At 39.6% G+C, this 26,610-nt stretch overlaps 2 protein-coding genes across 2 annotated transcripts; one reads left to right on the top strand and one right to left on the bottom strand.

The window, feature by feature from the left end:
* Nucleotides 1–12,612: 12,612 nt before the first annotated feature.
* Nucleotides 12,613–21,162, top strand: LOC130436633 (von Willebrand factor A domain-containing protein 7-like). Its single transcript, XM_056767474.1, has 16 exons — nucleotides 12,613–12,762; nucleotides 13,325–13,597; nucleotides 14,523–14,616; nucleotides 15,103–15,216; nucleotides 16,153–16,339; nucleotides 16,498–16,667; nucleotides 16,765–16,877; nucleotides 16,972–17,088; nucleotides 17,306–17,518; nucleotides 17,693–17,825; nucleotides 17,895–18,047; nucleotides 18,199–18,291; nucleotides 18,375–18,643; nucleotides 19,484–19,777; nucleotides 20,078–20,373; nucleotides 21,123–21,162. Exons 1-16 carry the CDS (start codon nucleotides 12,613–12,615, stop codon nucleotides 21,160–21,162), a joined length of 2,709 nt encoding a protein of 902 aa, XP_056623452.1.
* A 100-nt stretch (nucleotides 21,163–21,262) lies between these two features.
* Nucleotides 21,263–25,641, bottom strand: si:dkey-56e3.3 (zinc finger protein 773). The gene is made up of 6 exons (XM_056731139.1): nucleotides 25,262–25,641; nucleotides 25,031–25,128; nucleotides 24,123–24,225; nucleotides 23,740–23,843; nucleotides 23,230–23,308; nucleotides 21,263–23,138 (listed from the first exon to the last, which is right to left on the bottom strand). Exons 1-6 carry the CDS (start codon nucleotides 25,518–25,520, stop codon nucleotides 22,345–22,347), a joined length of 1,437 nt encoding a protein of 478 aa, XP_056587117.1. The 5' UTR covers nucleotides 25,521–25,641; the 3' UTR covers nucleotides 21,263–22,344.
* Between the last annotated feature and the right edge of the window lie 969 nt (nucleotides 25,642–26,610).

Genomic DNA, 26,610 nt, shown 5'->3' with positions numbered 1-26,610 from the left:
CTCGGAATTGCGCCACAGGCTAGTGCAGTGGACCTAAATCTGAAGAGCACCTACTGTACACAAAAGGTGTAATCGTTCCTGCTCCGACGTCGTGAACGGCGGAGGGCAGAAGGCCTCAGGAACAACCGGATGCATCGTGGAGAAAGGAACTTTAGGCAGAGAACTCGGGTGAGGATGCAGAATAGCTTTGACCATCCCTGGGGCTAAATTTAAACTGGACGGCGAGGTCGAGAGTGCCTGCAAATCTCCAATTCTCTTAAGAGAGGTGATAACCATTAGAAAAAACATTTTAAAGGTCAAAAGCCTGACAGGCGCTGACTCCATAGATTCGAATGGAGTGCTAACCAGACCATTGATCACTATCGTTAAGTCCCATGAAGGGACTGTCTGTCTAGAAGGAGGCATCAGCCGCCTCGCTCCACAAATAAAGAGCCGCCGCTAAGGGGTGTTTTCCCACAGAAACCCCATCAATCAGGGTGTGGAAGGCCAAAATGGCAGCCACATAAACCCTGGGAGAACCTGGGCTTGTCCCCTAGGACAGTTTCTCCCCTGCAGAAACTCCAACGCTAAAATAATCTGGCAGTGAATTGGGTCTGCATGGTGTCCCATGCATCATCTGTCAAAAACGCTCCATCTAAGGGCGTAGCTCCTGCAAGTGGAGAGAGCTCTAGCACTTAGAATGGTCTCTACTACATCAGGCTGAAGCCAAGCACCTCTCAGCTAGTTCGCTTTTTTAGTGTCTCTCCAGGGGGGGGGGGACACCCTCACAGTCCCCGGCACACATGTCTCTCTAGGTAGCCTGAGGGGCGCTGTGTGCGATTCGCCACATTTTCCCTGATGGTCTCCCGCCTCAAGAAGGACGGACCCACCCAAGACTGTGTGCCTGGTCGGGACTGGAGAACTGCTCCAGAGTGGGTGGCCGACACCCTCGGTGCTTGATCATGGTGGGGGAGATGCCTCACAAACAACTCCTTGTGGCAGAAACAAGTGAAGCTTCATTCTCTGTCCGCCCTGAAGAGGTGCCGAAGACGCTTCAGAGGCAGACGCTAGGGGCAGATCCGTCTCCCATCCCACGCAGGGTGAACCCGGATGCCGAGGGCATAGCAGAGTTCGCACCCTCCCTCGAGCCCCAGGGCAGCATGGTCAGCCCCCAAGCATTCAAAGCAAAATTCATGCTTGTTCAGTTTAGAGAGGAACATCTCACAAGCAGGCACACATATCCGCTCTGAATTTGACATGACTTGTTTATTTAACTCGTCTCAAATATACATTTTAAAAGGCTAAGTGACGGAAGTGCTTTGACAATTTATATATTGATATATAGACTTCTTTGTTAAACTCCTTAGTTAAATTCTTTAGTTAAACTCTTTAGTTCTCTCCTTTTTTGCACAAACACAAGACACACATGGACACAAAGAGGTCCTTAAAGACAAAGAAACCTGAAGACATGTTCGCGCCATGCGTATTTATAACCTCCATGTGCTGGTGCAATTAGCCACGTCCCCTGCTGAGGTTATTTAAAGCCAAAAAAAATTGCCGTGTTTGACACGTGCTTCACAACTGGTCGAACAAAGACTGTACTCCCATACCGTTTGAAACGCAGCATGGAATGTAGATATGGATTGGGAACTTCTGTTTTGCTGTCATGCTAGAATTTAACATCAGTGACTAAAAAAATGAAAATGAGACACTGAAAATGAGTGTTCAAGACATCGGTAAGATTAATATTGTGTTTAGTATCAGGCATGTTAATATTTCATATCATTACTGATCATTAATAATTTACCATTCTCTAACTGCATTTTATGTATATGGTTCGGACAGCTAGCGGCAACTTTGACAATTGCTATAGCTAACTTTAGCAACAAAAAAATGTGCATTGTTGCAGGTTGTGCTTTAATAGGTTAATTTAACAATTTAAGTCTTAACTTTTTATATTAATGTATAATCTCTCACAATAGTTTTTTGTTCACAATAGGGTGATCAATAATGCATCTTAATCGACGATGTATGCTACATTAAAGCCATAAAGTGATGTTATGTGTCATCTTGCTCTTTCCTGTTTCTCTCCGTTTGTCTAATAACATGGTGCTATTGTAGTGTTCCTCACTGTTTAAACAGCAAACAAAAATGTCCCATATGAGTTTCCACAATTTTCCAGTGGACCTAAAGTTACTTGTCCATAGGGTAAGGGCAGGGGTCGGCAACCTTTGCGACCAAAAGAGCGATTTTTGGCATTCCCCCACCAAATATAATTTGTCTGGGGCCGCCAAATATATGAAACCTTTAAATTACTAAAAACACAGGTAGTTATGCATGTAAGGTAGTAGTTACCCAGTTGCACAACTAGGTGTCAATATAGTGCGATATTTATTGTTCTCATCCACCCCCGGAGCCCTGCCACCGAGGAGTTTCTTGACTACCTCGGTGACTTCAGCACGGGTGATGGAGCCCTCAGCCTCTGCTTCCTCAATGGAAGACGTGACGGCGGGATTGAGGAGATCCTCGAAGTATTCCTTCCACAGCCCGATGATATCCCCGGTCGAGGTCAACAGCTGCCCCCCACTGTAAACAGCGTTGGTAGGGCACTGCTTCCCCCTCCTGAGGCGCCGGACGATTTGCCAGAATCTCTTCCAGGCCGACCGATAGTCCTTCTCCATGGCCTCACCGAACTCCTCCCAGGCCCGAGTTTTTGCCTCCCCAACCACCCGGGCTGCAGTCCGCTTGCCCTCTCGGTACCCGTCAGCTGCCTCGGGAGTCCCAAATGCCAGCCAGGCCCAATAGGACTCCTTCTTCAGCTTGACGGCATCACTTATTTCCGGTGTCCACCACCGGGTTCGGGGATTGCCGCCACGACAGGCACCGGAGATCTTACGGCCACAGCTCCAAGAGGCCGCGTTCACAATGGAGGTGGAGAACATGGTCCACTCAGACTCAATATCTCCAGACTCCCTCGGCATCTGGTCAAAGCTCTGCCGGAGGTGGAAGTTGAAGATCTCTCTGACAGGGGATTCGGCCAAACGTTCCCAACAGACCCTTACAGTACGTTTGGGTCTGCCGAGTCTGTCCAGCATCCTCCCTCGCCATCGGATCCAACTCACCACCAGGTGGTGATCAGTTAACAGCTCCGCCCCTCTCTTCACCCGAGTGTCCAAGACGTACCGGAGGCCGGAGGTAAGATGAAACAACCACAAAGTCGATCATCGACCTCCGGCCAAGGGTGTCCTGGTGCCATGTGCACTGATGGACACCCTTATGCTTGAACATGGTGTTCGTTATGGACAAGCTGTAACTAGCACAGAAGTCCAATAACAGAACACAACTCGGGTTCAGATCAGGGGGGCCGTTCCTCCCAATCCCGCCCCTCCAGGTCTCACTGTCATTGCCCACGTGGGCCTTGAAATCCCCCGACAGAACAATGGAGTCCACAGTCGAAGCGCATTCCAGCATCCCTCCCAGAATCTCCAAGAATGCCGGGTACTCTACACTGCCGTTTGGCCCATAGACGCACACGACAGTGAGAGACCTATCCCCGACCCGAAGGCGCAGGGAAGCGACCCTCTCGTTCACCGGGGAAAGCTGAGCTGACGATACATACAGCTGGGGGGCTATAAGCAAACCCACACCAGCCCGCCGCCTCTCACCATGGGCAACTCCAGAGTGGTGAAGAGTCCATCCTCTCTCGAGGAGTGTGGTTCCAGGGCCCTAGCTGTGCGTAGAGGTGATCCCAATTACCTCTAGTCGGAATCTCTGAACCTTGCGCACAATCTCAGGCTCCTTCCCCGCCAGAGAGGTGACGTTCCATGTCCCTAGAGCTAGATTCCGCGTCCAGGGATCGGGTTGTCGAGGCCCCCGCCTTCGACTGCCGCCCGGTCCACTAAGCACCGGCCCCTTACGGTCCCTCCTGCAGGTGGTGGGTCCACGGGAGGGTGGCCCCACGTCACTCCTTCGGGCTGAGCCTGGCAGGACCCCATGGGGGGAGAACCATTTTTGGTTCTGAAACCAAAAACCCTGAGTATTCCGTTTTCTGGGGTTGACTTACTCTGAGTTTGCACTTACTCTGCTTTCTGAAATGGGCCCCAGGCCTTTAACAATAATACTGTGTTTCACTTGTTTTTACATTTTCCACATCAAAACTCTTACCCTCCTCCAATCCAAATAGTGGTGAGAGGCTTGGTGCCCTCAAGCCTGTGCAATAATTTCCATATCCCCAGTTGAGGACGTATGTCTTTGTCACTATGTGATTGCACAGAGCTTATGCAGTAGAACAGGAACATGACATTTCCTTCAGTACAACAGGAACTTCTTCAGAATTAAAGGAAATCTGAAAATAGTAATATGACAATGAGTGCTGTTGTAAGTAAGTGTAGAAGCTTTGAACGTCATTTTAACATTACACAAAAATAATTTTCAGTCTACATTGTCCTCAAACAATCCACTTCTCTTTAAAAGAAATGTACAAAGTTATTTTGGAGTTTAATGACACTATACCATTGACATCAGACTAAGAAAAACACTGAACCACAAATGGAACATTGTGGGATACTGTAAAGCAGAGGTTCTCAAACCTGTCCTGGATCCCTTGTACTGCACATTTTTTATGTGTCCCTCATCTTACTCACCTGATTCAACTTATCAGATCATTAAACTGGAAAATCTGTGGTGTGTTAGATAAGGGAGGCACATAAAATGTGTAGTACTAGGGATCCTGCAGGACAGGTTTGGAAACCTCTGCTGTAAAGTCTCTGCAACCGCAGAAAAAAACCCAACAACTATTCTGAGAAACCTGGAGACGATGAACTTCCTAATTGTTACTCATAGATCTGTGACATCGCCCACTCGCCATCACCTCATTAACAACTAAAGTCTAAACTGTGTCACATTAAAGAGGAATACGTTTAATTACTTTTACAATACAAACAAAATTTTCTAATATTGGATTGGATTTTCTAATATAGAATGATAAATTTAGATATTAGCACCTATTGTATTATTGCTCCTGTATGACATATCGCTTATTGCTCCCTGAAATCTCTGTAAGTTGCTTTAGATAAAAGTGTCTGCTAAATGACTAAATGCAAATGGAAATTTAGTTAGTTATAGATCTCATGTTTTTTTTTATATATTATGGGCTATGGTCCTCATTTATGAGTTTAAGCACTTGAACGCCTGCACGCACACCAAACATTTTATAACACTGAGACAGGAACTGCACCTACACCACACATACTTTTGTAGACATGTCATATTTATCGCACACATTCACAGACACTGGGTTGCTCATTATTACACTAAATCATGATCTCATTATTACACTGAACCATGTGCCAGAGTAAAATTGCGATAAATCATGTATCGTCCGATAAGCCCATAAAATGTGTCCGGGAAAAGTGTAGTTTGAAGGGCACATGATATCTGTGTTTTTCTTTTTTAGATCCTTGGAGGCGCTCGCCACCCTTAAATTCTAAAACAGTAGCCCGGAAAGATAACTGTGGCGATCAAGATAGATGGGCCAGGTGGATCCGGTTGAAATATAATAGTGACAAACAAAAAGGGGACGGGCTAATAAAAAGATGATTTCATGTGAAACCTGATTGCCGGACACTGTGAAAAACAGCATGAGATTTCTGAATAAATTGTGGAGGCAGATGTGTATTTGTAAGATCAGTTCAATGAACTTTGAATATCTCACTTTGTTGGCTAGAGCAAATTAAGTTTAAACTCTTGGCATCTGGAACCCTTGTTTGTGAGATTTATTTCATCGTTGGAAGGCTGATTTGCCACAACACTATCTGCGAAAAAACTGACAGAACATTTACTCAAGTACTTATCCTAGCACTTTTGCTAACGCAAAAAAAAGCAGAACACTTACCGTCATAATCAAACAGGTACTGTTCAACAAAGAATTTGTATCCTTTATGTATTGATATTGTCGTTGGCGAAAATTTGTCTGCAAGGCAGCTGTGCAAGGGGCTGGTAAACTCCATCCTAAGGCGCTAGCAAAAGAAACGATATACTGCTTTGCAGCAGAGCGGAAGATGCGGGATGTCATGTGAAAAGGGCCTATCGGGGGTATTCTTTGTCTTACCTGCTATACCTTATTTGGTCATTCTGTGAACCCCTGGACATATGAAACCATCCAGATGTCTTTTGGTGCCTATATAAAGACCTGTAGTTTCTAAAATAAATGAGTTCAAAAGCTGGATGCCTCTGTGTCTAGTTCTTGTCCTCCCACCAGATCTGCATAAGAATTCTCTCACAACATCCAACCTATTTCTGATTCGATTTTAAGGGTAATCCAAAACACAGAAAGAAACTTATAGTTCGAAAAGAACCTGAACTTTAACAAAAAAACATTTTCAGTTTAGCTGCCCAACCCTCTTTATGAAACATTTGAATTTTCTCCAAGGAACATTGTGCTCCTTTGTGCATGACAAGATATTTGTATGAGTTCACCCAGACATTCATATAGAATAGGATTGCCTAATGTGCTCCTAAAATACTTATTTTTAAGAAATTTATCAAAAGTGGCTTGTTACAGTAAGCAACATGACAATGTTTCAGACAAAAATACCATGGAAAGGGGTTTCAGCCCTCAACCTCAATAAATAAACATTTGACAGGGAAGTGACAAAGTTGAGCTTCCAGAAAATGTGTTGAATTAGAAAAGGCTCTCTACCCTTCCAATATGTCATGTCAATTTCGATTGCCCGTTACATTATTTCATTCAATTATGATGTCTACATGTATGCCTTTTGGCGTGGCCATTTTAAATACAATTATAATTTATGCCTAGTCCTCCATACACAGGAATTTTTATTAACAGAGTTTTTCCTTCCGCCTTTAAAAAAACCCCTGCGTTAACACAAAAATGCAAAGACAACTGACGTCAAACAAAAGTGATAGCGTCACGCATTCCAACATCATAAATACTCCAGTAGAGTATAGATACCCAAAATTTCTACATAAGGTAACTTAGTATTTGTACTTTGTAACTTGACACCCCTGCTTCTAATTTAATGAAAGAAATTATTAAGGTATATACTGGAAAGTAAAATGCAATATACAGTAATAAACAATACATTTCCATATAATGGAACCAACTGCTTATATTTATGTTAAGTCCTCCCCTTCAACTGTCAGTCTGCTGGCAGTTTCATTTCAGATTCAATGCAACAGCTGTTTTTACACATCCAATCAATTCGAATGAAAAATGCAAGCAACGCCCACTAATTTTCTCCTTTGAAATTCCTTTTCAATAAGCCCTTTTCACATTGACGTCATTCAACTTCTGCCTTTTCGAAAAGCATTGTATCGCATCTTGTTGTTTACAAAAAACATGAAATATAAGAAGAACATCTCGGGTTACTTGGCTGTAGCCCTGAACGGGTACGAGGGAACGAGATGCTGCGTTTCAAACAGTCTTTGTTCGACCGATTGTGAAGCACACGTGCCAAACACAGCAATTTGTTTTGCTTTAAATAACCTCGGCAGGTGACGTGGCTAATTATACCAGCACCTGCAGGTTATGAATACGCGTGGCGCTAACGCATCTCCAGGTTCCAACTTTGTCTGAAAGGACGTCCGGGCATGCCTGCAGTGCGGCATTGAGGCGCAGCATCTCGTGCCCGCTTTTTCAGGGAACAGGTTTAAGGCCAAGTAACCCAAGACGTTTCCTATCAAAAGCTACACTCAATACTGTTTCTCAAACGCTATGGGAACGAGAATACCAACGCCGTAGCACTGGAAGTGTCTGGACCCCCCAAGGTTGTGTGGTGTATGTGCACAATCCCAGAGGAGGCCCCAGATTTTATTCTGGGATGTAGACTGCAGGACACGTGAGCCTGGAGTACTATGGACATCCAGACTATTAAATCTGACAAATGTGTGCGGAAACACACTTGCTGCAAGGGTACACCTCTCGCTAAGGCCATAGAAGATGAAACCCCCCTTGTTGAATGAGCTCTGACTCCTAGAGGTGAAGCTTGACTGCGCACCTCATAGGCCAGAGCAATGGCATCCCTCACCAAATGGGACATTGTTTGGCTGGTGGCATTCGCCCCTTTGTTGCGGCTCCCTTAGCATATGAAATGCTGCTCTGATTTACACCACAGACTAGTGCAGTGGACCTAAGTCTGAAGAGCACGTACTGTACACAAAAGGTGTAATCGTTCCTGCTCCGACGTCGTGAACGGCGGAGGGCAGAAGGCCTCAGGAACAACAGGATGCATCGTGGAGAAAGGAACTTTAGGCAGAGAACTCGGGTGAGGATGCAGAATAGCTTTGACCATCCCTGGGGCTAAATTTAAACTGGACGGCGAGGTCGAGAGTGCCTGCAAATCTCTGATTTTCTTAAGAGAGGTGATTACCATTAGAAAAAACATTTTAAAGGTCAAAAGCCTGACAGGCGCTGACTCCATAGGTTCAAATGGAGTGCTAACCAGACCCTCGAGCACTATCGCTAAGTCCCATGAAGGGACTGTCTGTCTAGAAGGAGGCATCAGCCGCCTCGCTCCACAGACTTCTTTGTTAAACTCCTTAGTTAAACTCTTTAGTTAAACTCTTTAGTTAAACTCTTTAGGTCTCTCCTTTTTTGCACAAACACAAGACACACATGGACACAAAGAGGTCCTTAAAGACAAAGAAACCTGAAGACACGTCCCCTGCTGAGGTTATTTAAAGCCAAAAAAAATTGCCGTGTTTGACACACGTGCTTCACAACTGGTCGAACACAGACTGTACTCCCACAGCGTTTGAAACGCAGCATGGAATGTAGATATGGATTGGGAACTTCTGTTTTGCTGTCATGCTAGAATTTAACATCAGTGACTGAAAATATGAAAATGAGACACTGAAAATTAGTGGTCAAGACATCGGTTAGATTAATATTGTGTTTAGTATCAGGCATGTTTATATTGTATATCATTACTGATCATTAATAATTTACCATTCTCTAACTGCATTTTATGTATATGTTTCGGACAGCTAGCGGCAACTTTGACAATTGCTATAACTAACTTTAGCAACAAAAATGTGCATTGTTGCAGGTTGTGCTTTAATAGGTTAATTTAACAATTTAAGTCTTAACTTTTTATATTAATGTATAATCTCTCACAATAGTTTTTTTGTTCACAATAGGGTGATCAATAATGCGTCTTAATCGACGATGTATGCTACATTAAAGCCATAAAGTGATGTTATGTGTCATCTTGCTCTTTCCTGTTTCTCTCCGTTTGTCTAATAACATGGTGCTAGTGTAGTGTTCCTCACTGTTTAAACAGCAAACAAAAATGTCCCATATGAGTTTCCACAATTTTCCAGTGGACCTAAAGATACTTGTCCATAGGGTTAGGGCAGGGGTCGGCAACCTTTGGGACCAAAATAGCCATTTTTGGCCTTCCCCCACCAAATAAAATTTGTCTGGGGCCGCCAAATATATGAAACCTTTAAATGACTAAAAACACAGGTAGTTATGAATATAAGGTAGTAGTTACCCAGTTGCACAACTAGGTGTCAATATAGTGCGGACGGACGATTTGCCAGAATCTCTTCCAGGCCTCACCGAACTCCTCCCAGGCCCGAGTTTTTGCCTCCCCAACCACCCGGGCTGCAGTCCGCTTGCCCTGTCAGTACCCGTCAGCTGCCTCGGGAGTCCCACAAGCCAACCAGGCCCAATAGGACTCCTTCTTCAGCTTGACGGCATCACTTACTTCCGGTGTCCACCACCGGGTTCGGGGATTGTCGCCTCGACAGGCACCGGAGATCTTACGGCCACAGCTCCGAGAAGCCGCGTTGACAATGGAGGTGACCCTCTCGTTCACCGGGGAAAACTCTAACACATGGCGACTGTGCTGGGGGGCTATAAGCAAACCCACACCAGCCCGCAGCCTCTCACCATGGGCAACTCCAGAGTGGTGAAGAGTCCATCCTGTCTCGAGGAGTGTGGTTCCAGGGCCCTAGCTGTGCGTAGAGGTGATCCCCACTACCTCTAGTCGGAATCTCTGAACCTCACGCAGAATCTCAGGCTCCTTCCCCGCCAGAGAGGTGACGTTCCATGTCCCTAGAGCTAGATTCCGCGTCTAGGGATCGGGTTGTCGAGGCCCCCGCCTTCGACTGACGCCCGATCCACTAAGCACCGGCCCCTTACGGTCCCTCCTGCAGGTGGTGGGTCCGCAGGAGGGTGGCCCCACGTCACTCCTTCGGGCTGAGCCCGGCGGGACCTCATGGGGGGAGAACCATTTTTGGTTCTGAAACCAAAAACCCTGAGTATTCCGTTTTCTGGGGTTGACTTACTCTGAGTTTGCACTTACTCTGCTTTCTGAAATGGGCCCCAGGCCTTTAACAATGATACTGTGTTTAACTTGTTTGACATTTTCCACATCAAAACTCTTACCCTCCTCCAATCCAAATAGTGGTGAGAGGCTTGGTGCCCTCAAGCCTGTGCAATAATTTCCATATCCCCAGTTGAGGACGTATGTCTTTGTCACTATGTGATTGCACAGAGCTTTTGCAGTAGAACAGGAACATGACATTTCCTTCATGACATTTTCCTATCGGAAATGTCAGAATACGCATATAAAAACGATCACAACTTCCGGTTCACAGGGACTATTCATTTTATTTTATGTAGGCTACTTATCTTTAAATGTGTTTAAAAATTGGATGATCTTTTATATACAATCTTTCTGACCTGAAGGATTAGAAAAAGCAATTGAATGCTAGTAGTCGTTCTTAAAACATTATTTTTATCATCAATATTATCACTTGACTTTTCTTTATTGTGGCACCATTTCACTGTTTGAGAATAAAAAAATCTAACATTACAAATGATTCATTAAAAGTAAAGAGTAATTCAGTGATTAATGACAATTATAGTTCTGTTTTTCAATAGAAGGGTGATGCTTTCACAACATTTCAGGAAAAATGCCATACCGTTTTACTACTAGGAAATGTGGTTAAACTAGTGTTGGATTTCATTTCCGCATAAATGAATAAAAGCCTGCAAACTAATGAATCCTGTATGAAGTTTTTAAGCTTACTGAATACATTCCTGGCTAGATATGGGGGAAGTTGGAGGAAGGGTTTCCCTCTGGCTATTTGGGGGTATTCTTTGTCTTACCTGCTATACCTTATTTGGTCATTCTGTGAACCCCTGGACATATGAAACCATCCAGATGTCTTTTGGTGCCTTTATAAAGACCTTCTCTTACTCTTATAAAGAGTTCATAAGCTGGATGCCTCTGTGTCTAGTTCTTGTCCTCCCACCAGATCTGCATAAGATTTCTCTCACAACATCCAACCTATTTCTGATTCGATTTTAAGGGTAATCCAAAACACAGAAAGAAACTTAGAGTTCGAAAGGAACCTGAACTTTAACAACAAACCATTTTCAGTTTAGCTGCCCAACCCTCTTTATGAAACATTTGAATTTTCTCCAAGGAACATTGTGCTCCTTTGTGCATGACAAGATATTTGTATGAGTTCACCCAGACATTCATATAGAATAGGATTGCCTAATGTGCTCCTAAAATACTTAATTTAAAGTAATTTATCAAAAGTGGCTTGTTACAGTAAGCAACATGACAATGTTTCAGACAAAAATACCATGGAAAGGGGTTTCAGCCCTCAACCTCAATAAATAAATATTTGACAGGGAAGTGACAAAGTTGAGCTTCCAGAAAATGTATTGAATTAGAAAAGGCTCTCTACCCTTCCAATATGTCATGTCAATTTCGATTGCCCGTTACATTATTTCATTCAATTATGATGTCTACATGTATGCCTTTTGGCGTGGCCATTTTAAATACAATTATAATTTATGCCTAGTCCTCCATACACAGGAATTTTTATTAACAGAGTTTTTCCTTCCGCCTTTAAAAAAACCCCTGCGTTAACACAAAAATGCAAAGACAACTGACGTCAAACAAAAGTGATAGCGTCACGCATTCCAACATCATACGCAAAATCTTTGGTTTCACCTTCTACACGAAAACACTGTTTAAGTGATCCAGATAATGCGGTTGCATGTGGATGAATGGCCGATCCATATAGAAAAAAACTGTGACTTTGAAAATATCCTTGTTTGTGTGGACAGGGCCTTAATATCCATCCTTAGTGAGAGAAAGTATGAACAGGGCCTTAATGCCCATCCTTAGTGAGAGAAAGTGTGAACAGGGCCTTAATGCCCATCCCTAGTGAGAGAAAGTGTGAACAGGGCCTTAATGCCCATCCTTAGTGAGAGAAAATGTGGACAGGGTCTTAATGCCCATTCTTTGCAAGAGAAAATGAAGGTATGCAAAAAAAAGTGACGTCAATATTGTGCAACATATACAGTATAAATAACAGGTGTTTTTTCAAGTTGGACATAATTTCACTGAAAGACTGCCTCGTGAACTGAATAACATAAATAGTCCTTCCTTCTGAAACAACAAAATCATTTTAAGCTTTTTGGCCAACATTAAGCTTTAAGGTATGGTATCCATTTCCTGATATTTTTCTGTAAGTTTGTGATTCTGAGTAGTTTATGTGTAATATGATTAATGTGTCTCTTTCTTTATAGGTTGAGCCAAAATGTCTTACTGTTTATTCTGCACGTTTATTCTCATTTTCGCCATGCTGCAAAATGAAAAAGGGACTTGGGCTTTCAAGACTTTGTTCACTAGTTCCTTCAAACACCAACAAATAACGGAAGAAGCAATCTTACAAACAACTACAGAAGTGTGCAGGACTCGGGCAATTCGACAAGGGAAAGATTTTGTACCGGTGAGAAAATGAACAAAAACTGCTTCATTATGATTATATACATAATTCATAATTTTAACAGTCTGGTGGTGTAAATAGATCACTAGATATGCGCAGTGCATATATGACTTACGCCTGCACTCTTTGACCCAGAAACACATTTAATTTTTAAACACATCAAAGAAAAAATGATTTGGTCCGGTTTTACAGAGCTTAGTCTCAGACTAAAATTAATGTGTGACCTGACTTATAATAAATGTCTCAGAAAATGTCTCAGAAATCTTGTTTTGTTTTGTCTCAAGATGCACAACGGTAATGTTTTCTTTTAAGGTATAAAAGCGACATAAATATCTAAATTCAACTAAGTCATAGTCCTGGCTTAAGATAAGCAGTGTCTGTGAAACCGGGCCTTTATTTTTTAAAAGGTGTTTCTAATATTTCTACACTTTGGCACTTTGTTGAGAGAAATTATGTAAATGAATTTTTTTATAATTAGAATGATTTAGTTGCTTTGGATAAAAGTGTCTACCAAACGTGTAAATACAGTGTGTATGCACAGATTCATTTCATGTCTTTTCTTTAGCCCAGCGTTTTGACAGTTGAGTCAGTGACAAAAGCCTGTTCATCTCCTGAATCAGCTAAAGGATTCAAACAAGCTATTTCTCAAATCAACCACGGCAATGCCTGGGTAGACTTTTGGCATGTGTTTCATAGAGAATACCATTTTGATTCTGAACGATTTTTGGAGGGGCGGGACCTCATTACAAAAGGAGTTGAAGCTGTTAAAGCTGCCGCCCAACAGAAGAACTACGAAACAGCACGAGATCGGTTGGGTAAAGCTCTACATACTCTGCAGGTGTGTCATTAGAAAGATCAAGTCATTCATAGTTTCACACAATGATAGAATTAGCTGAATTAAATGTATTACGTGATCCGTATTTAAGACAGGAGTCAAAGTAGAAAAGGAGAACTAACAACCAAAGGAAAATAAAAACAGATCAATTAAAAAAGAATTAAAAGACAATCTAGATACAGTAGAAAAGCAAAGATCTGCAGTATTTGTCTTGTCATGACCCAGTTTGCAGTGATGTTTGGCAAAAGGTGGGGCTAAAATGTATCAGACACTTGTGAGACAGTCTGTGAAAACCGAGCTAGTCATTTTTTGTTATTTACTGTTTTCTAGAAAAATCCTCCTAAATATTGTAAAGAACGTTCTGTGAAATATAAACCATTTCATCAGACGTGCGCGCGCCTGACCCCTAGTTAACTTCTGGTTTGTGTTTGGCTAGCGTCTAATAATAATAATTAATATTTTATGTAATTTATGTTAATATAATTGTATTATTATTTACTGTTTATTAATTGTATTAATTGTTGAATTCTGTTTTAATGTTCATTTTATTAAATTAACAATTTGTCGAATGGGTCCTGTAGTTCGGACGCATTTATCAAACCGTATGGTGTATTGACATCTCAAAAGGATGAAATAATCTACAGGCACTCTTTTGTTTGTGAATGTGTACCCACTGCATGTGCAGTAATTTCTGATTATATTTTTAAGATGAAACCGTCCATAGTCTTGATATCTTTCATATATAGTAAATAAACTCATGTCAAATATTGAAATAAAAGTAAAATCAATATGGTTGAAATACAGCTTCTCAAAATTGGATTTTTAAACATTAGCCTGGTTTTCACAGAACTGCTCACATTTAGGTGTGTGATGTTTTATGTATGCAAATGTTTCTAAATGTTAATGTCTGTCATTGATACTCTTCAAGGATTTCTACAGTCACAGCAACTGGGTAGAACTGGGGAACCAATTTCCGTACTCCAACCTGATCAGACCTGATAGCAAGATCAAAAACATTGCAGGTACATAGACAATGTTAATCACTGACCATCCAGTTAGTACATATGTTGTTGGTCGTCTTTAAGCCTTTTTTTTCAGACTGTTCAAGTGCAAGGACAAATATATGTTGTAATTATAAATAACAAATCAACTACAAAATTCATCAGCAATTACAAGCAATAAAAATACTATAATCTTTTAAATCAGTGGCCATCCTCCTTTGCGGAAATATATAAATGTTCTTCTTCTTTATTTATCCCTGGAATCAAAAGAATTGTTGCTTTCTTTAACTTGTTTTGTGGGAATGTAAATAAAGCATTAACATCAAATTAGTCTGATTTACGTCAGACTTCGTACTTCTGCTCAATTTAAGTTTGCTTCTTAGCGAAGTAGCAGAGTTTGGTATTACCAGGCTAACATCATATAACATCAAATACATGAACACATATCATTTGTTATTGAAAACGGCAGTCACTGAACTTTATTTTTTATGTTCCTTCCATTTCAAGAGCAAGCAACCTGTAGAAGCTGTGATGGAGGCAACTGTTTAAACAACATACTGGAGAATATTATAAGTGAGAAAAAACTGACATCAGGATACTTTGGATTGTCCAAACCATCTGGTATTAAGCTTTGTATTATCACCATGTGTAAATATAAATAATTTTACAATTATTCTTTATATTGGAGTGAGCTGTAGAATATCTTTCCTTTCATATCTTACCTATCTTTAACGATTTTTCGATTAGGATGTGGTATCTATAAGATCCTCAACTTAGATTTAAATGAGATGTACTTCGTAGGACATACTGGCAGAAAAGGAAACAGGGAGTACCACGTTGCTATGACTACACGTTGTACTCACACACACCTGTTAAATTAATTTAAATTATTTCTACGTGATTTTAAGAGGTAAAAAGTTGGTTACTTTCTACTCTTAATAATGCCAAAAGAGTTAAACAAATTTACCATTTGTTACCTTAATATTTTAAACGTTTAAAAAACACTAAACACTTGTAGACATATTTATTACATTAGCCGGCAAAGATGAAAAAATTGTAAACTGTTAGCATTTAAACACCATGTATTTGGATGTGAATCTGTTGCCATTTATTCACATAACAGCCGCTGGCCAACGCAAAGAATTGTGGGTTATATCTGGCAATGAAGGATACACCTCATGTGTCCTCTGAATACCTGTGAAAGTAGGTCATACTTGAAGGGTGCATTCGGAGTGTCCTGTCTGCTTTTATGAAACAGATGACACAGCCTTCGAAACAAGACACAGCTACAATCGCCAACGGATGAATCTAAACTGACAGATGGCCATTTATTTGTCTTAGTCCTGGGCAATGTTAACAACATTTATGGTGCTGTTCAGTAAGCATCATGTGCGTCTGAGTAATATGATTACATTATAGGCATTGCACTCATTTCGAACTATGATCAGACTGACTGGAAGTCTGGAACTACTACAGTTCTTATTGGCTGGAAGGTGTGCATTAAAACCAAGTATTCAGACAGACCATAATGTAAATATTAATGAATCATTATTGCAGGAAAGTGTAGCCATGGAAATTTAGGAGATGCTTCAAGTTTGCTAAATCCTAGAGGTGGAATTAACAAAGATGAAAAGACATCCAGCCATGGTCACCTGCATGACAAAGCTGCAAATATGGCCATTGCTGCAACCAGAGAACTACTGGAAGACATCAGGGGTGTGCTTGGAGACTCTGATTTCCTGAGGTTCATATAAAATAATTCATTTTATACATAATTGTTATTTGGTCCAGTAAAGTTTTTAACAGTTTAATGCAATGCACAAACAAACTACAACAATTCCCTAAAACGCAGCCAGTTACATACTAGATAAATACCTATTTGTGTTTTTGGCTCATTCTTAGATTGATGGGATTCTCACAGAATTCAGTTCTGTGCTTTGTGATCGACACCACAGGAAGCATGGGAGATGACATTGAGGAAGTACAACGTGTCACATCTTACATCATTGACAGTAAAAAAGGCACAGCAAATGAGCCCTTGGAATACATTCTGGTCCCATTCAATGACCCCGGTTAGAGACACAATTTTTACTTTCACAAAGAATGTGTACGCTTTAGAAAACAAAATCAAATGCAGCATGTTTAAATGACATGTTTACTCTTCCAAAGACTTTGGCCCGCTCTTTAGAACAACAAATGCTGACAAATTCAAACAACAAATAAATGCGCTTCGAGCTCGAGGAGGAGGAGACTTACCAGAGCTATGCCTCTCAGGACTACAGGTAAGAGAATTGAATGATAAATCATATTTCAAAAGTCTTTAATAAAAAAGTCAATCTGAAACGTTTCTCTTTTCTGTTTTCTTTGTTTGTCCAGCTGGCTCTCACTGGCTCACCCCCCAAGACAGAGATTTTTGTGTTCACAGATGCTAGTGCAAAGGATATTGAGTTGCTAAACACTGTAAAAGCATTGATTGAGAAAACAAAGTCTGTTGTAAGTAGCCAAATATTATTTAAATTGTATAGTTGTCATTCTCTAAATCTTTATATTCATGTCCATAAAGGTGTTTATAAATACTCTTAAAATACTGAAACATAAAAAAACTAAATCAGAATATTACATATGTTGTAGAGATATGTTTTACGTTAATGATATGTTAAAGTAGATGAGTCGTGAAACCCACTCACATTCTGTCATGCCTCTTGAATAGGTGACTTTCATGCTGACTAATGCTTTTGGAACTCGTCGGAAACGGAGTGATGAACCCAACCAAGGGCAACGTGTCTCCAACAGAATGTCTAATCCTGTCAATGAGATTTATGTGGATTTGGCTCTTGCTTCAGGAGGGCAAGCGATAGAAGTCACCAAAGAGACACTTCCTCAAGCCACCAGCATTATAGTGGACACCTCCGCAACCACCCTGGTAATAGAATCTTAAACTTTGACACAGTATTACAGTTTCGGTTTTTTTTTACACTCAGGTGGTTTACTAACATTCTTCATCCAACTGTTATCCAAATAGTGTGTTTCAAATCTCAATTTTTTTTCAGGATTACAATAAATACTTTTGTAACCATTGTTGTTTTTGTTTCTTAAGGTAACTGTTTTCCAGGCTGTAAGGAACCCAGGAAAAGTGGAAAAGTTCTCTTTCATTGTAGACACTTCATTAAAAAACCTGACAATCTATATTACAGGCAATTCTCCAGTATTTAACATCACAAGCCCGTCAGGTATGTTTGATGTGTACTGGTCGATGCACACTGTTTGTACTTGTCTAATGGTTTTGTTTACCTTCACAGGCAATTCTCAGTCCAGTAATGAATTAAGTGGACAATTGGGGCTGGTTGAGCGTGTGGGTAACTTTTACACAGTGCGGCTGACTGTTATTGACTTAGTAGGCATTTGGAACATAAACATTAGCTCATTACAGTCCTACTCCATCAAAGTCATTGGTAATTTTTTTAATCTATTTCTTACTTCTTACATTTATTTTACAAATGACAGAGGCAGAAGTACTTCATTAAATTGTGAAATGATGTGAATGTATCTAATTGTGACCCATAAACATGAAGTGCTATAATGTTTCTTTAATTTAATAACCAGGCCAAAGTGACATTGACTTCCTTTTCACATTTATTGAACTTTCGGAGAGTGCTCATTCAGGCTACAGTGAATTAAGTGGCAGACCCACAGCAAGTAGGTGTTTATACATATGTGATCAATAACTATCATCTTGCCAGTGTTTACCCTTCATTTCCTCTCTCTCTTTTCTTCTACAGACAGTAATGTCACACTGTTTCTCACTATGGTGGGTGGGGATACTGTCATCCCAACACAGGTAGCTCTTCTGTATGCATTTGGATCTCAGACAATTAATGGAACCCTAGAACACGTTACAGGTGGGGATTATTTAGTCACAATGACTAATGTCCCGACTGGAGAATTTGTTGTTCGTGTGATGGGAGAAAAAAGCTCCCTGCGTTCATCTAACAACATTTTTCAGAGACAATCTGTCACTCAGTTCAGAGCATCCAGTGTGGTTATTACTGTAAGTACTGTGCTGTCTTTTGTTTAAAGTAAAGGTCATATTCAAAACACAAAATGTATAGGCTTCAAATGAATAATTCATTATTTTAAACAAACAAACAAACAAACACAAAAAACAAGTAGGAGTAGAATGCCTAAATAAGCAGGTTTTAATTGTAAAACTACACATTTAAGACCAGCAGATGTTGCCATACACCCTGTTATGTGGCTATGCTCTTAAGCGGATTCACCTTCACATGAAATTCCCATAAATTCCATAATATTCCAGTGTTACGGAAGCTACTCTAATACAAGCTACACAAGCTCTGACAAGCTACGCTTAGATGTAATATATTTATTTTGGCCTTTTAAAAAAAGTATTCAGCTACCTTAAATTTACAAAAAAACTGTATTTTTTAAGATCAAACTCTAATTTTGATCTCCACTGTATATAAAGATCGTTCCTATATCAGATCGTCAATATTTGCATACTTGATTAAAATACATTATGTAGAATTGACAAATGCCATTAAACACAACACTTGCGGCTACATAAGAATACGATGTTCATGTTACACACATTAAGTTTATTGTATAGATAAATATATACAGTTACCACTCGAGCAAGCGATTTTCATCATATTATTTTATTCTTACGACCAAAATTAAGATGTTCTTATGAAAATATTTGAGAATGTTTTAAGGAATGTTTAGGAATTGCACTTATGAACATTCTTACGAACTTCCTATAATTTATCTTACGAAAGTTCTTATATTTTGTCTTTGTCCATTTTCGGACAAATTAAAGATATAACATGTGACATTTTCAAATAAATGATTAAACTTCTTTTTTTACTCATAGGCTCAGATAGATAATGAGTGGGAACCTGGAAAGACACTGAGCATCCCTTTCACAGTAAGTCACGATGGCTCTAATGAACTCCTTAACATTATTGCCAGGAATGATCGTGAGTTTGTCACAGAGTTTCCCAGCACTATGCGCATTGAAAGTGGGAGTAGTGGCAATGGTACAGTCAATATTACTGCACCCACAGCCACTCTTTCAGGCACTGAGGTGACTCTCACCATAGAGGCTACAACACCAGATGGAGGCGATTTTAACTATGCTGTGCTTAGGCTTACAGTTGTTGCCCCGGTAAGGACTTACCTAAATGCAGTCATATTATTTAGTTCAACAATGATAAAAGGTTATAAATTTACACATATTTTACATTTGAAGTTTTCATCTGACTCAGTTGGTAGAGCATTGCATCTGCATTGCAAAATGTGTGGAAACACACATATTAAAAACAGTGTACTTAAAAAAAAGAAAAGCAGTTTCTGGATCACTGGATACAATACTCTGCCAAACGAAAAAAAATCCAATAGTATTTTTTTTCAACTTGGGAGTTTTGAGTGTTAAAATAAATGTATATTTATCTGTTCCCTCCACAAGATTACAGACTTCACTCCTCCAGTGTGTGAGATTGTTAGCATAAATGCTAACTGCACAAGCAACTGTAGCTTATCCTCGTGGGAGCTTACAGCCAACATTACGGATGGAAATGGTACAGGAATTATGAGTTTGACAGTCCGGCAGGGTCTTGGAAACCTCAACACTAGCACCATGCTCGGGGACGGAGGTGTAAATGTGACTCTGGCTCACTACAGAGCTTCCTGCTGCTCACAAGAAATGGAACTGGTTGCTGTAGATGGAGCTGGTAATGTTGGCACATGCTCAAAATCAATAAGGCCAGATGTTGCCCCCACATCCAACACCTTATTTACTTTAACTGCAACACCAATCACCTCCTTATCTACTGTTACTACAACAAACAAAACCACCACAACTTTGTTGTCTTCCACTCATGCCACTACCAACAGTGCCGGACATTCATTGTATGTCTCTTTGTGGGTAACCGTGGAAGCTTTATTGCTTTTCCATGTGTTATGCTTCAAACTGTTTTAGCTTGGATGTACTCCATACTGTACAATCCTTTTTGCAGTGCTTGTGTATAAGTATTTCCTTACAGCAATATGTCCAATAATAATTATAACTAATAACTTTTAAAGATATTAATCACACGGTTGTTTCATTCAGTTTTTGTGTAGAAACTTATTTTAAACATTGAAGCCTAATTAACGCTGAAAAAATTATCAGAGCTTATCATGTTAAGATTTATGTGACCTCAATGTGAAAGCTGCAGTTTATCATTTTTGTGGCGTTAGTAGCATTGTATTGCTTAAATCAAACCTACTATATAGGTGATAGGGGAGGGCTTGTAATAGTAAGATTGATTTGTGACGTCAGCTTTTTTAAAAGCAGGGAATTTTTCCGTAAATATTGTTTTATCATCCGGAATAAAAGCCTTAAAAGTGTAGAAAATCTGTGGTTATTTAATGAATAAATGTTGTTTAACAATGGTTTTATGTCCATAAAAGTCAAACGGGACCAATACTTGTTTACCAACATTCTTCACAATGTCTTCTTTTATGTTCAGTTCCTGTTCTGCAGCAGGAAGTCATACGGGTGTGGAATGACACGACATTTATAATAACAATCTCTAATTAATAATGCACAATAAAATAATAGTCTAAATTAAAAAAATGAAGAGAAACAATTTTCATCTTATGTTGCCTTTAATACACCTTAATTGTTATGAGGATTGCCTCAATGTCCCAGCAATACGAACTATTAAACCAGTTTGACCATTACATTTCATTTGCAAACTATCGAGATGTTAAATATCTGCAACACAAATAAATTTGAGCAGAGAGGATATAGCTCAGTAACACATTTGTGTTTAAATTATAAATATTTCCATTATCAGCACTGCAGTGGAAAATGAAACCATTTATGTACTGGTTGAACCAGATCTTAATGGAGTGCAACTATTAAGTAACGAGAACGATTCGACATGATGGTGGTAAAGCAGTCTAAGTGTGCATGTTGCTTTTCCATCGCGCCAAATCTTTCTTGTTGCTTAATCGTTCCACTCCATGCCAGCAAGTACGTAATTTGTTTCATTTTCCACCCTGTTGACCTGTAATGGTTTTGTCAGTGGTCAATGTCAGTTACGATCAGGGTAAGCGATGACTGATATTAATATAAAAGTGTACAAATTCTGTAATTATTTAATGAATAAATGTCGTTTAACAGTGGTTCTATGTCCATACAAGTCAAACGGGACCAATACTTTCTTACCAACATTCTTCAAAATGTCTTCTTTTATGTTCTGCAGTAGAAAGTCATACAGGTGTGGAATGACCCGACATTAATAATGACAATCTCTATGATTCACTATAAAATGAAGAGTATGCAATAAAAAAATAAAGAGAACATTTTTCATCTTATGTTCCCTTTAATACACCTTAATTGTTATGTAGATTGACAAAATGTCCCAGCAATATGAACCATTAAACCAATGTGAACCAGTATGAACATTACATTTCATTAGCAAACGTTAAACATCTGCAACAGAAATAAATTTGAACAGATTTTTTTGGCTGTCATGGTGTTTCACAGTTTATCAGTTGGAATAAAAAAACAGCCTGAAAGTGATTTCAACATTAAACATTGTTCCACTGTATCATTATTATAGCAATGGTGTGGACTATTCTCTTAAACTTAATTAGAAAATATATACATATTCTTGGTTTGAACATGCCTTAAATATCTTGAGAGAGAAACTTGAGTCTTTTCCACCTTTAAGTCTACATTTGTCAATCAGGACTTAACTGAGACAAACAGTTTCTCTGTTGGTGCTTTACCAGGATGTACTTATATGCAAACATTCTTCCACACCATTCGCACTTGAAAGGCTTTTCACGTGTATGGATCTTCATGTGCGTTTTAAGATTAGATGATTGGTTGAACATTTTCCCGCACTGGTTACAACCATAGGGCTTCTCGCCTGTATGAACATTCACATGCTTTTTGAGGTTACTTTGGTCAGAGAAATGCTTGCCACAGTGCAGGCATCTGAATGGTTTCTCTCCCCTATGAATGCTGTGGTGCCTTTTGAGACTGGATGCCTGACTAAATCGTTTACCACAGAGTGTACAGCTGTGAAGCCTCTCCCTTGTATGGAGCTTCTGGTGCCGAAGCAGAGTACTGGGTTGAGAGAAAGCTTTCCCGCAATGTTTACACAAAAACTTGTCTTTCCTTTCCATCCGAGTGCTGTTCGGCAGTTTAAAAGAAAGGGAAAATGGGGACGGAGAAATGACTACTTTCTCAAGTCCAGAAGCTCCATTGTTGGGCATTATTTGATGCTCCACTTCATGGACAGGCAAATCATTAGAGTCTATCTGAGTTGCATAGGAGCATGTCGGATCTGCGCTCCCTCTGTACATCAGAAACTGATTTACAGAAGGTCCCGCATTACAGTCAGACTCAGTGTATGAGTGATTGTTTGTGGCAACGTCAATTGTACTGGAATCCCATGAGCCGTAGGAGGTGACCGAATGCAGGTTAGACTTTGCCTCTACCTCAGGACCTCTCTCCATTCTGAGTTCACCTATTATGAAATATAACATGCATAAATAGAAATATCGAAAAGACCATTTTTGAATTAAGCCTTTAAAAACATAAAACAACATTTTATTTACCGCCATGCATATGCGATCCTCTAGCAATCATCTCCTCAGGGTTTTCATTTTTCAGGAGATCAGGTTGAATTCCATTAGTCTGACAGGAGAACAAGCGATATTTTTTAAAAGATTAAGATTGATTTTATAAGATCTGTTGCAAAACTGAAGCAAAATGGCCCAGTTAATTTATTTACCTTTATTAATCAATAGATGGCTTTTGAATGTTAGTAAATCCACAATTGTTCTTTGTATCTGTTATTTATGTGGTAAAACTGAGTAACATATAAAGACTGGTTTGATTTAAGATATGATTTCTATTCCATAGAAATACATAGCAACCACTTAACTCTTTAATTGTTCAAAGCGTATGCAGCTTTTTAAAGTAAATTCAAGTCTTCCTACCACAAAATAAGCAAGCATATTCTATTGACACCGCTTGAGAAATATAATTTGTCAGCCAGTACACCAGCTGTACAGTACACAGTTCATTTGCAGGTGTGTTCACATGTTGCCATATCTCATACTGACCTGTTGATGGCAGTGTTGGACACTATTAGTGTTCTGGTCTATGAAGTTATCTCTATTGACTGATACAAAAATCCCTGCATTTCCATACTGGGGGTCCCCTTTTTCTACAAAATGGATGAACCAGAAAATATTAAGTAAACAATGTATAGTTTATAGTTAGCTTTAGTTACAATTCTGCTAGTTTTATTTTATGATACAGCATGTTTATACCCTTTCACTTTTATAAAACTACATTACTGCCTTCATTTATAAATCTTTTCTCATCTGATTTTGTTGCTAATAATTGTGAAAGGCATCAAATAATTACCTACCTGACAACTTGGTTATAAAATTACCCTTAAATGGGTGACACAATTCAAAATAATTACAAATGAATTACTCACGGTTTTCAGTAGTGGTTGCCTCCCTTTCTAAATCTTCACCATTTATGTTGTCAGGTCTTTCCTCTTTGATGATGAGAACATCTGGCTCCTCATCCCCTTCAGACTAATAAAAGATACAATACTGTTATTATATAAGAGCACTTTTCCACCATCATGCTGAACCGCTCTATGCTCAGTCTAGAATTGTTACAGTTATGTTTCCATGTGAGCCTGGTTCGACACGGTGCGATTACAAACTATTCATGGCTCGGAACCGTGCTTATAGAATTCGTGTAGAGAGGTTATAGCTCCATCCTTTGTGTTACCAAGAAAGCACGTAACACGTTTGTGTTTACATTCTAAATATTTCCATTATCAATCCTGCAGTTGAAAATGAAAGCATATGGAGTGCAACTATTAAGTAACAAGAACGATTCGAGGCACTATGGGTGTATGTAAAGAAATACAAAAAAAGTTGCAGTGTTCTGACCCATGCTGTATATTTCAAGAGTCCTGAAGACATATAAATGGTTTTGTATCGGTGATGGTTTGTTTGCATGTGTGTATATTCACTCACAGTAAAAGTAAACAGCTGTGTGTTTGTTGGCTTAACTACATACGACTGAGAGGAGTCAGCAAGACTGATGAATTGAAGGTAACCAGCTTCATGAATTAAAGGCTTATATTTTATTTTATCTACAATAAACCAATTTGAAATTCTTAAATATATACAGCATGAGTGGTGTGGAGTTATTTCATAAAATGTATGAAGGGTTTGAACGAAATAAGAGCAAAAATAGTGAGTGAATATTGACATCCCTTTAAGCAATCAACTGCACGAAGTGTAATTAATTACCAATAAGATGTTGACTAACAGTTATAATCAGACTTTATTCTAGTAAATTACTACGTATGGAATTCATTCAGACCTGATGAAGGTGAAGTATTTCGGGTTGAAGCGAGACCCCCACGGAAGGGTTTGACCTCTCATTATTCAGCGAGCCCACTGTGACTCTGACTGTCCTCTCTGCGAAAAGTCATACATTTCGTTCTTTATCAATAACTGTTACCCACGTTTCATATATACTGTAACATAACTTTGCACAGCAGTTAGTTTAAAACGGGTGTATTGCTTATCCTATTGACTACTGCGCATTTACCTGATGTTTTGTCGCTTGTTTTGGTATAGTCAGTCGACACGTTCCTTAGTTTATGTGCTCTGCGATAAAATGACTCTCGAATTTCTATCATTTTTAATTTCTTTTTAAGGAGATTATTTTCCTTGCGTCTTTGTGATATTTCAAGCTGTAACTCGTTGTAGCTGTCCTCAACAAGTCGGCAGATTTCTGCAACAGCGGCGTTTGCGAGCACTTCCATAACGGACGCTATTTGTGTTTGAAACGTTAAAACATTGGCCATTGCACTGATGTCTACACGCAATGCTATAAAGGTGATACGGTTCTACAATAATACAAGAAAGACAATTCGTAGAATCAATCCTTTGACATGAGTGTATTTACAAAGGCTATGTCGTCGCGTAAAGAACGCGTCGACGACATTCTCTAATAGTTTTCAAAATAAAAGCCCATCGTCATTTGTATTTATTTAGACAGTAAATATTACAATTAGAGCTTGCACTTGCCTTTTAACTTTAACCCCATATATAGTGCTACACATAAGCAAAATGTTAAATTGCTTTAATTATATACCAAGCACAATTAGGCTGTGGTCACACAAGCAGGTGGGACTTGTTATGTAGACTTTAGATTTCAGGTTCACCTGTAGTCACAGAAGACCAGTTATAACATTATCACTGTGTAGACATTTACGTTTTTAGAATAAAGAAATACGTGACAATGCTCCTGTAGTGGGGTTCTGGGTTCAGCCCCGACAAAACGTTTTTTTAAACGTAAAACGGTGGTGCGGTTGAACACCCTGTTGTGAAAAACGCAAGAGTTGAACTATGGCACCTGGAGGGCCATTCTTTGTGTTCTTTTTGAATAATTTTTGGAGCCTGATTAAATTGGTATAAATACATGTTGAATACTGCAAAATAAATCTCTTCTAATATCTTCAATTGTTGCGTATACCGAGCTGCAGAGGACACATTTAAACGACTTTACTTGGATCCATTGTGCGAGTTGTCTCTTTAATACCACATGGGTTATAGACATGTTGCTGCTGATTGGGCTGACATTCTTGACACACCCACAAAATAAGAGAAAATGTAGTTCAAATCCTGTTGCTCACCATTGCAAACCTTTTCCAGGGCTGCGTTCAGCCCTGACAAAACTTTGAAAAAGTTTTTATACAAAAACGGTGGTGCGGTTGAACACCCTTTTGTTATGACGCAAGAGTTGAACTACTGCAGCTGAGAAGGCCATACTTTGTATTCTTTTTGAAGAATTTTCTTTGCCTGATGAATTCGGAATAAATGCTGCAAAATACATCACGTCTAATATTTTAAATTGTTGTGTATACCAAAACATTTAAACTACCTTACTTGGTC

Source organism: Triplophysa dalaica, chromosome 2 (assembly GCF_015846415.1).
Source record: "Triplophysa dalaica isolate WHDGS20190420 chromosome 2, ASM1584641v1, whole genome shotgun sequence".
NCBI classification, from domain to species: Eukaryota; Metazoa; Chordata; class Actinopteri; order Cypriniformes; family Nemacheilidae; genus Triplophysa; species Triplophysa dalaica.
The sequence above is the reverse complement of the archived record's forward strand: the minus strand, read 5'-3'. Positions and strand labels throughout refer to the sequence as shown.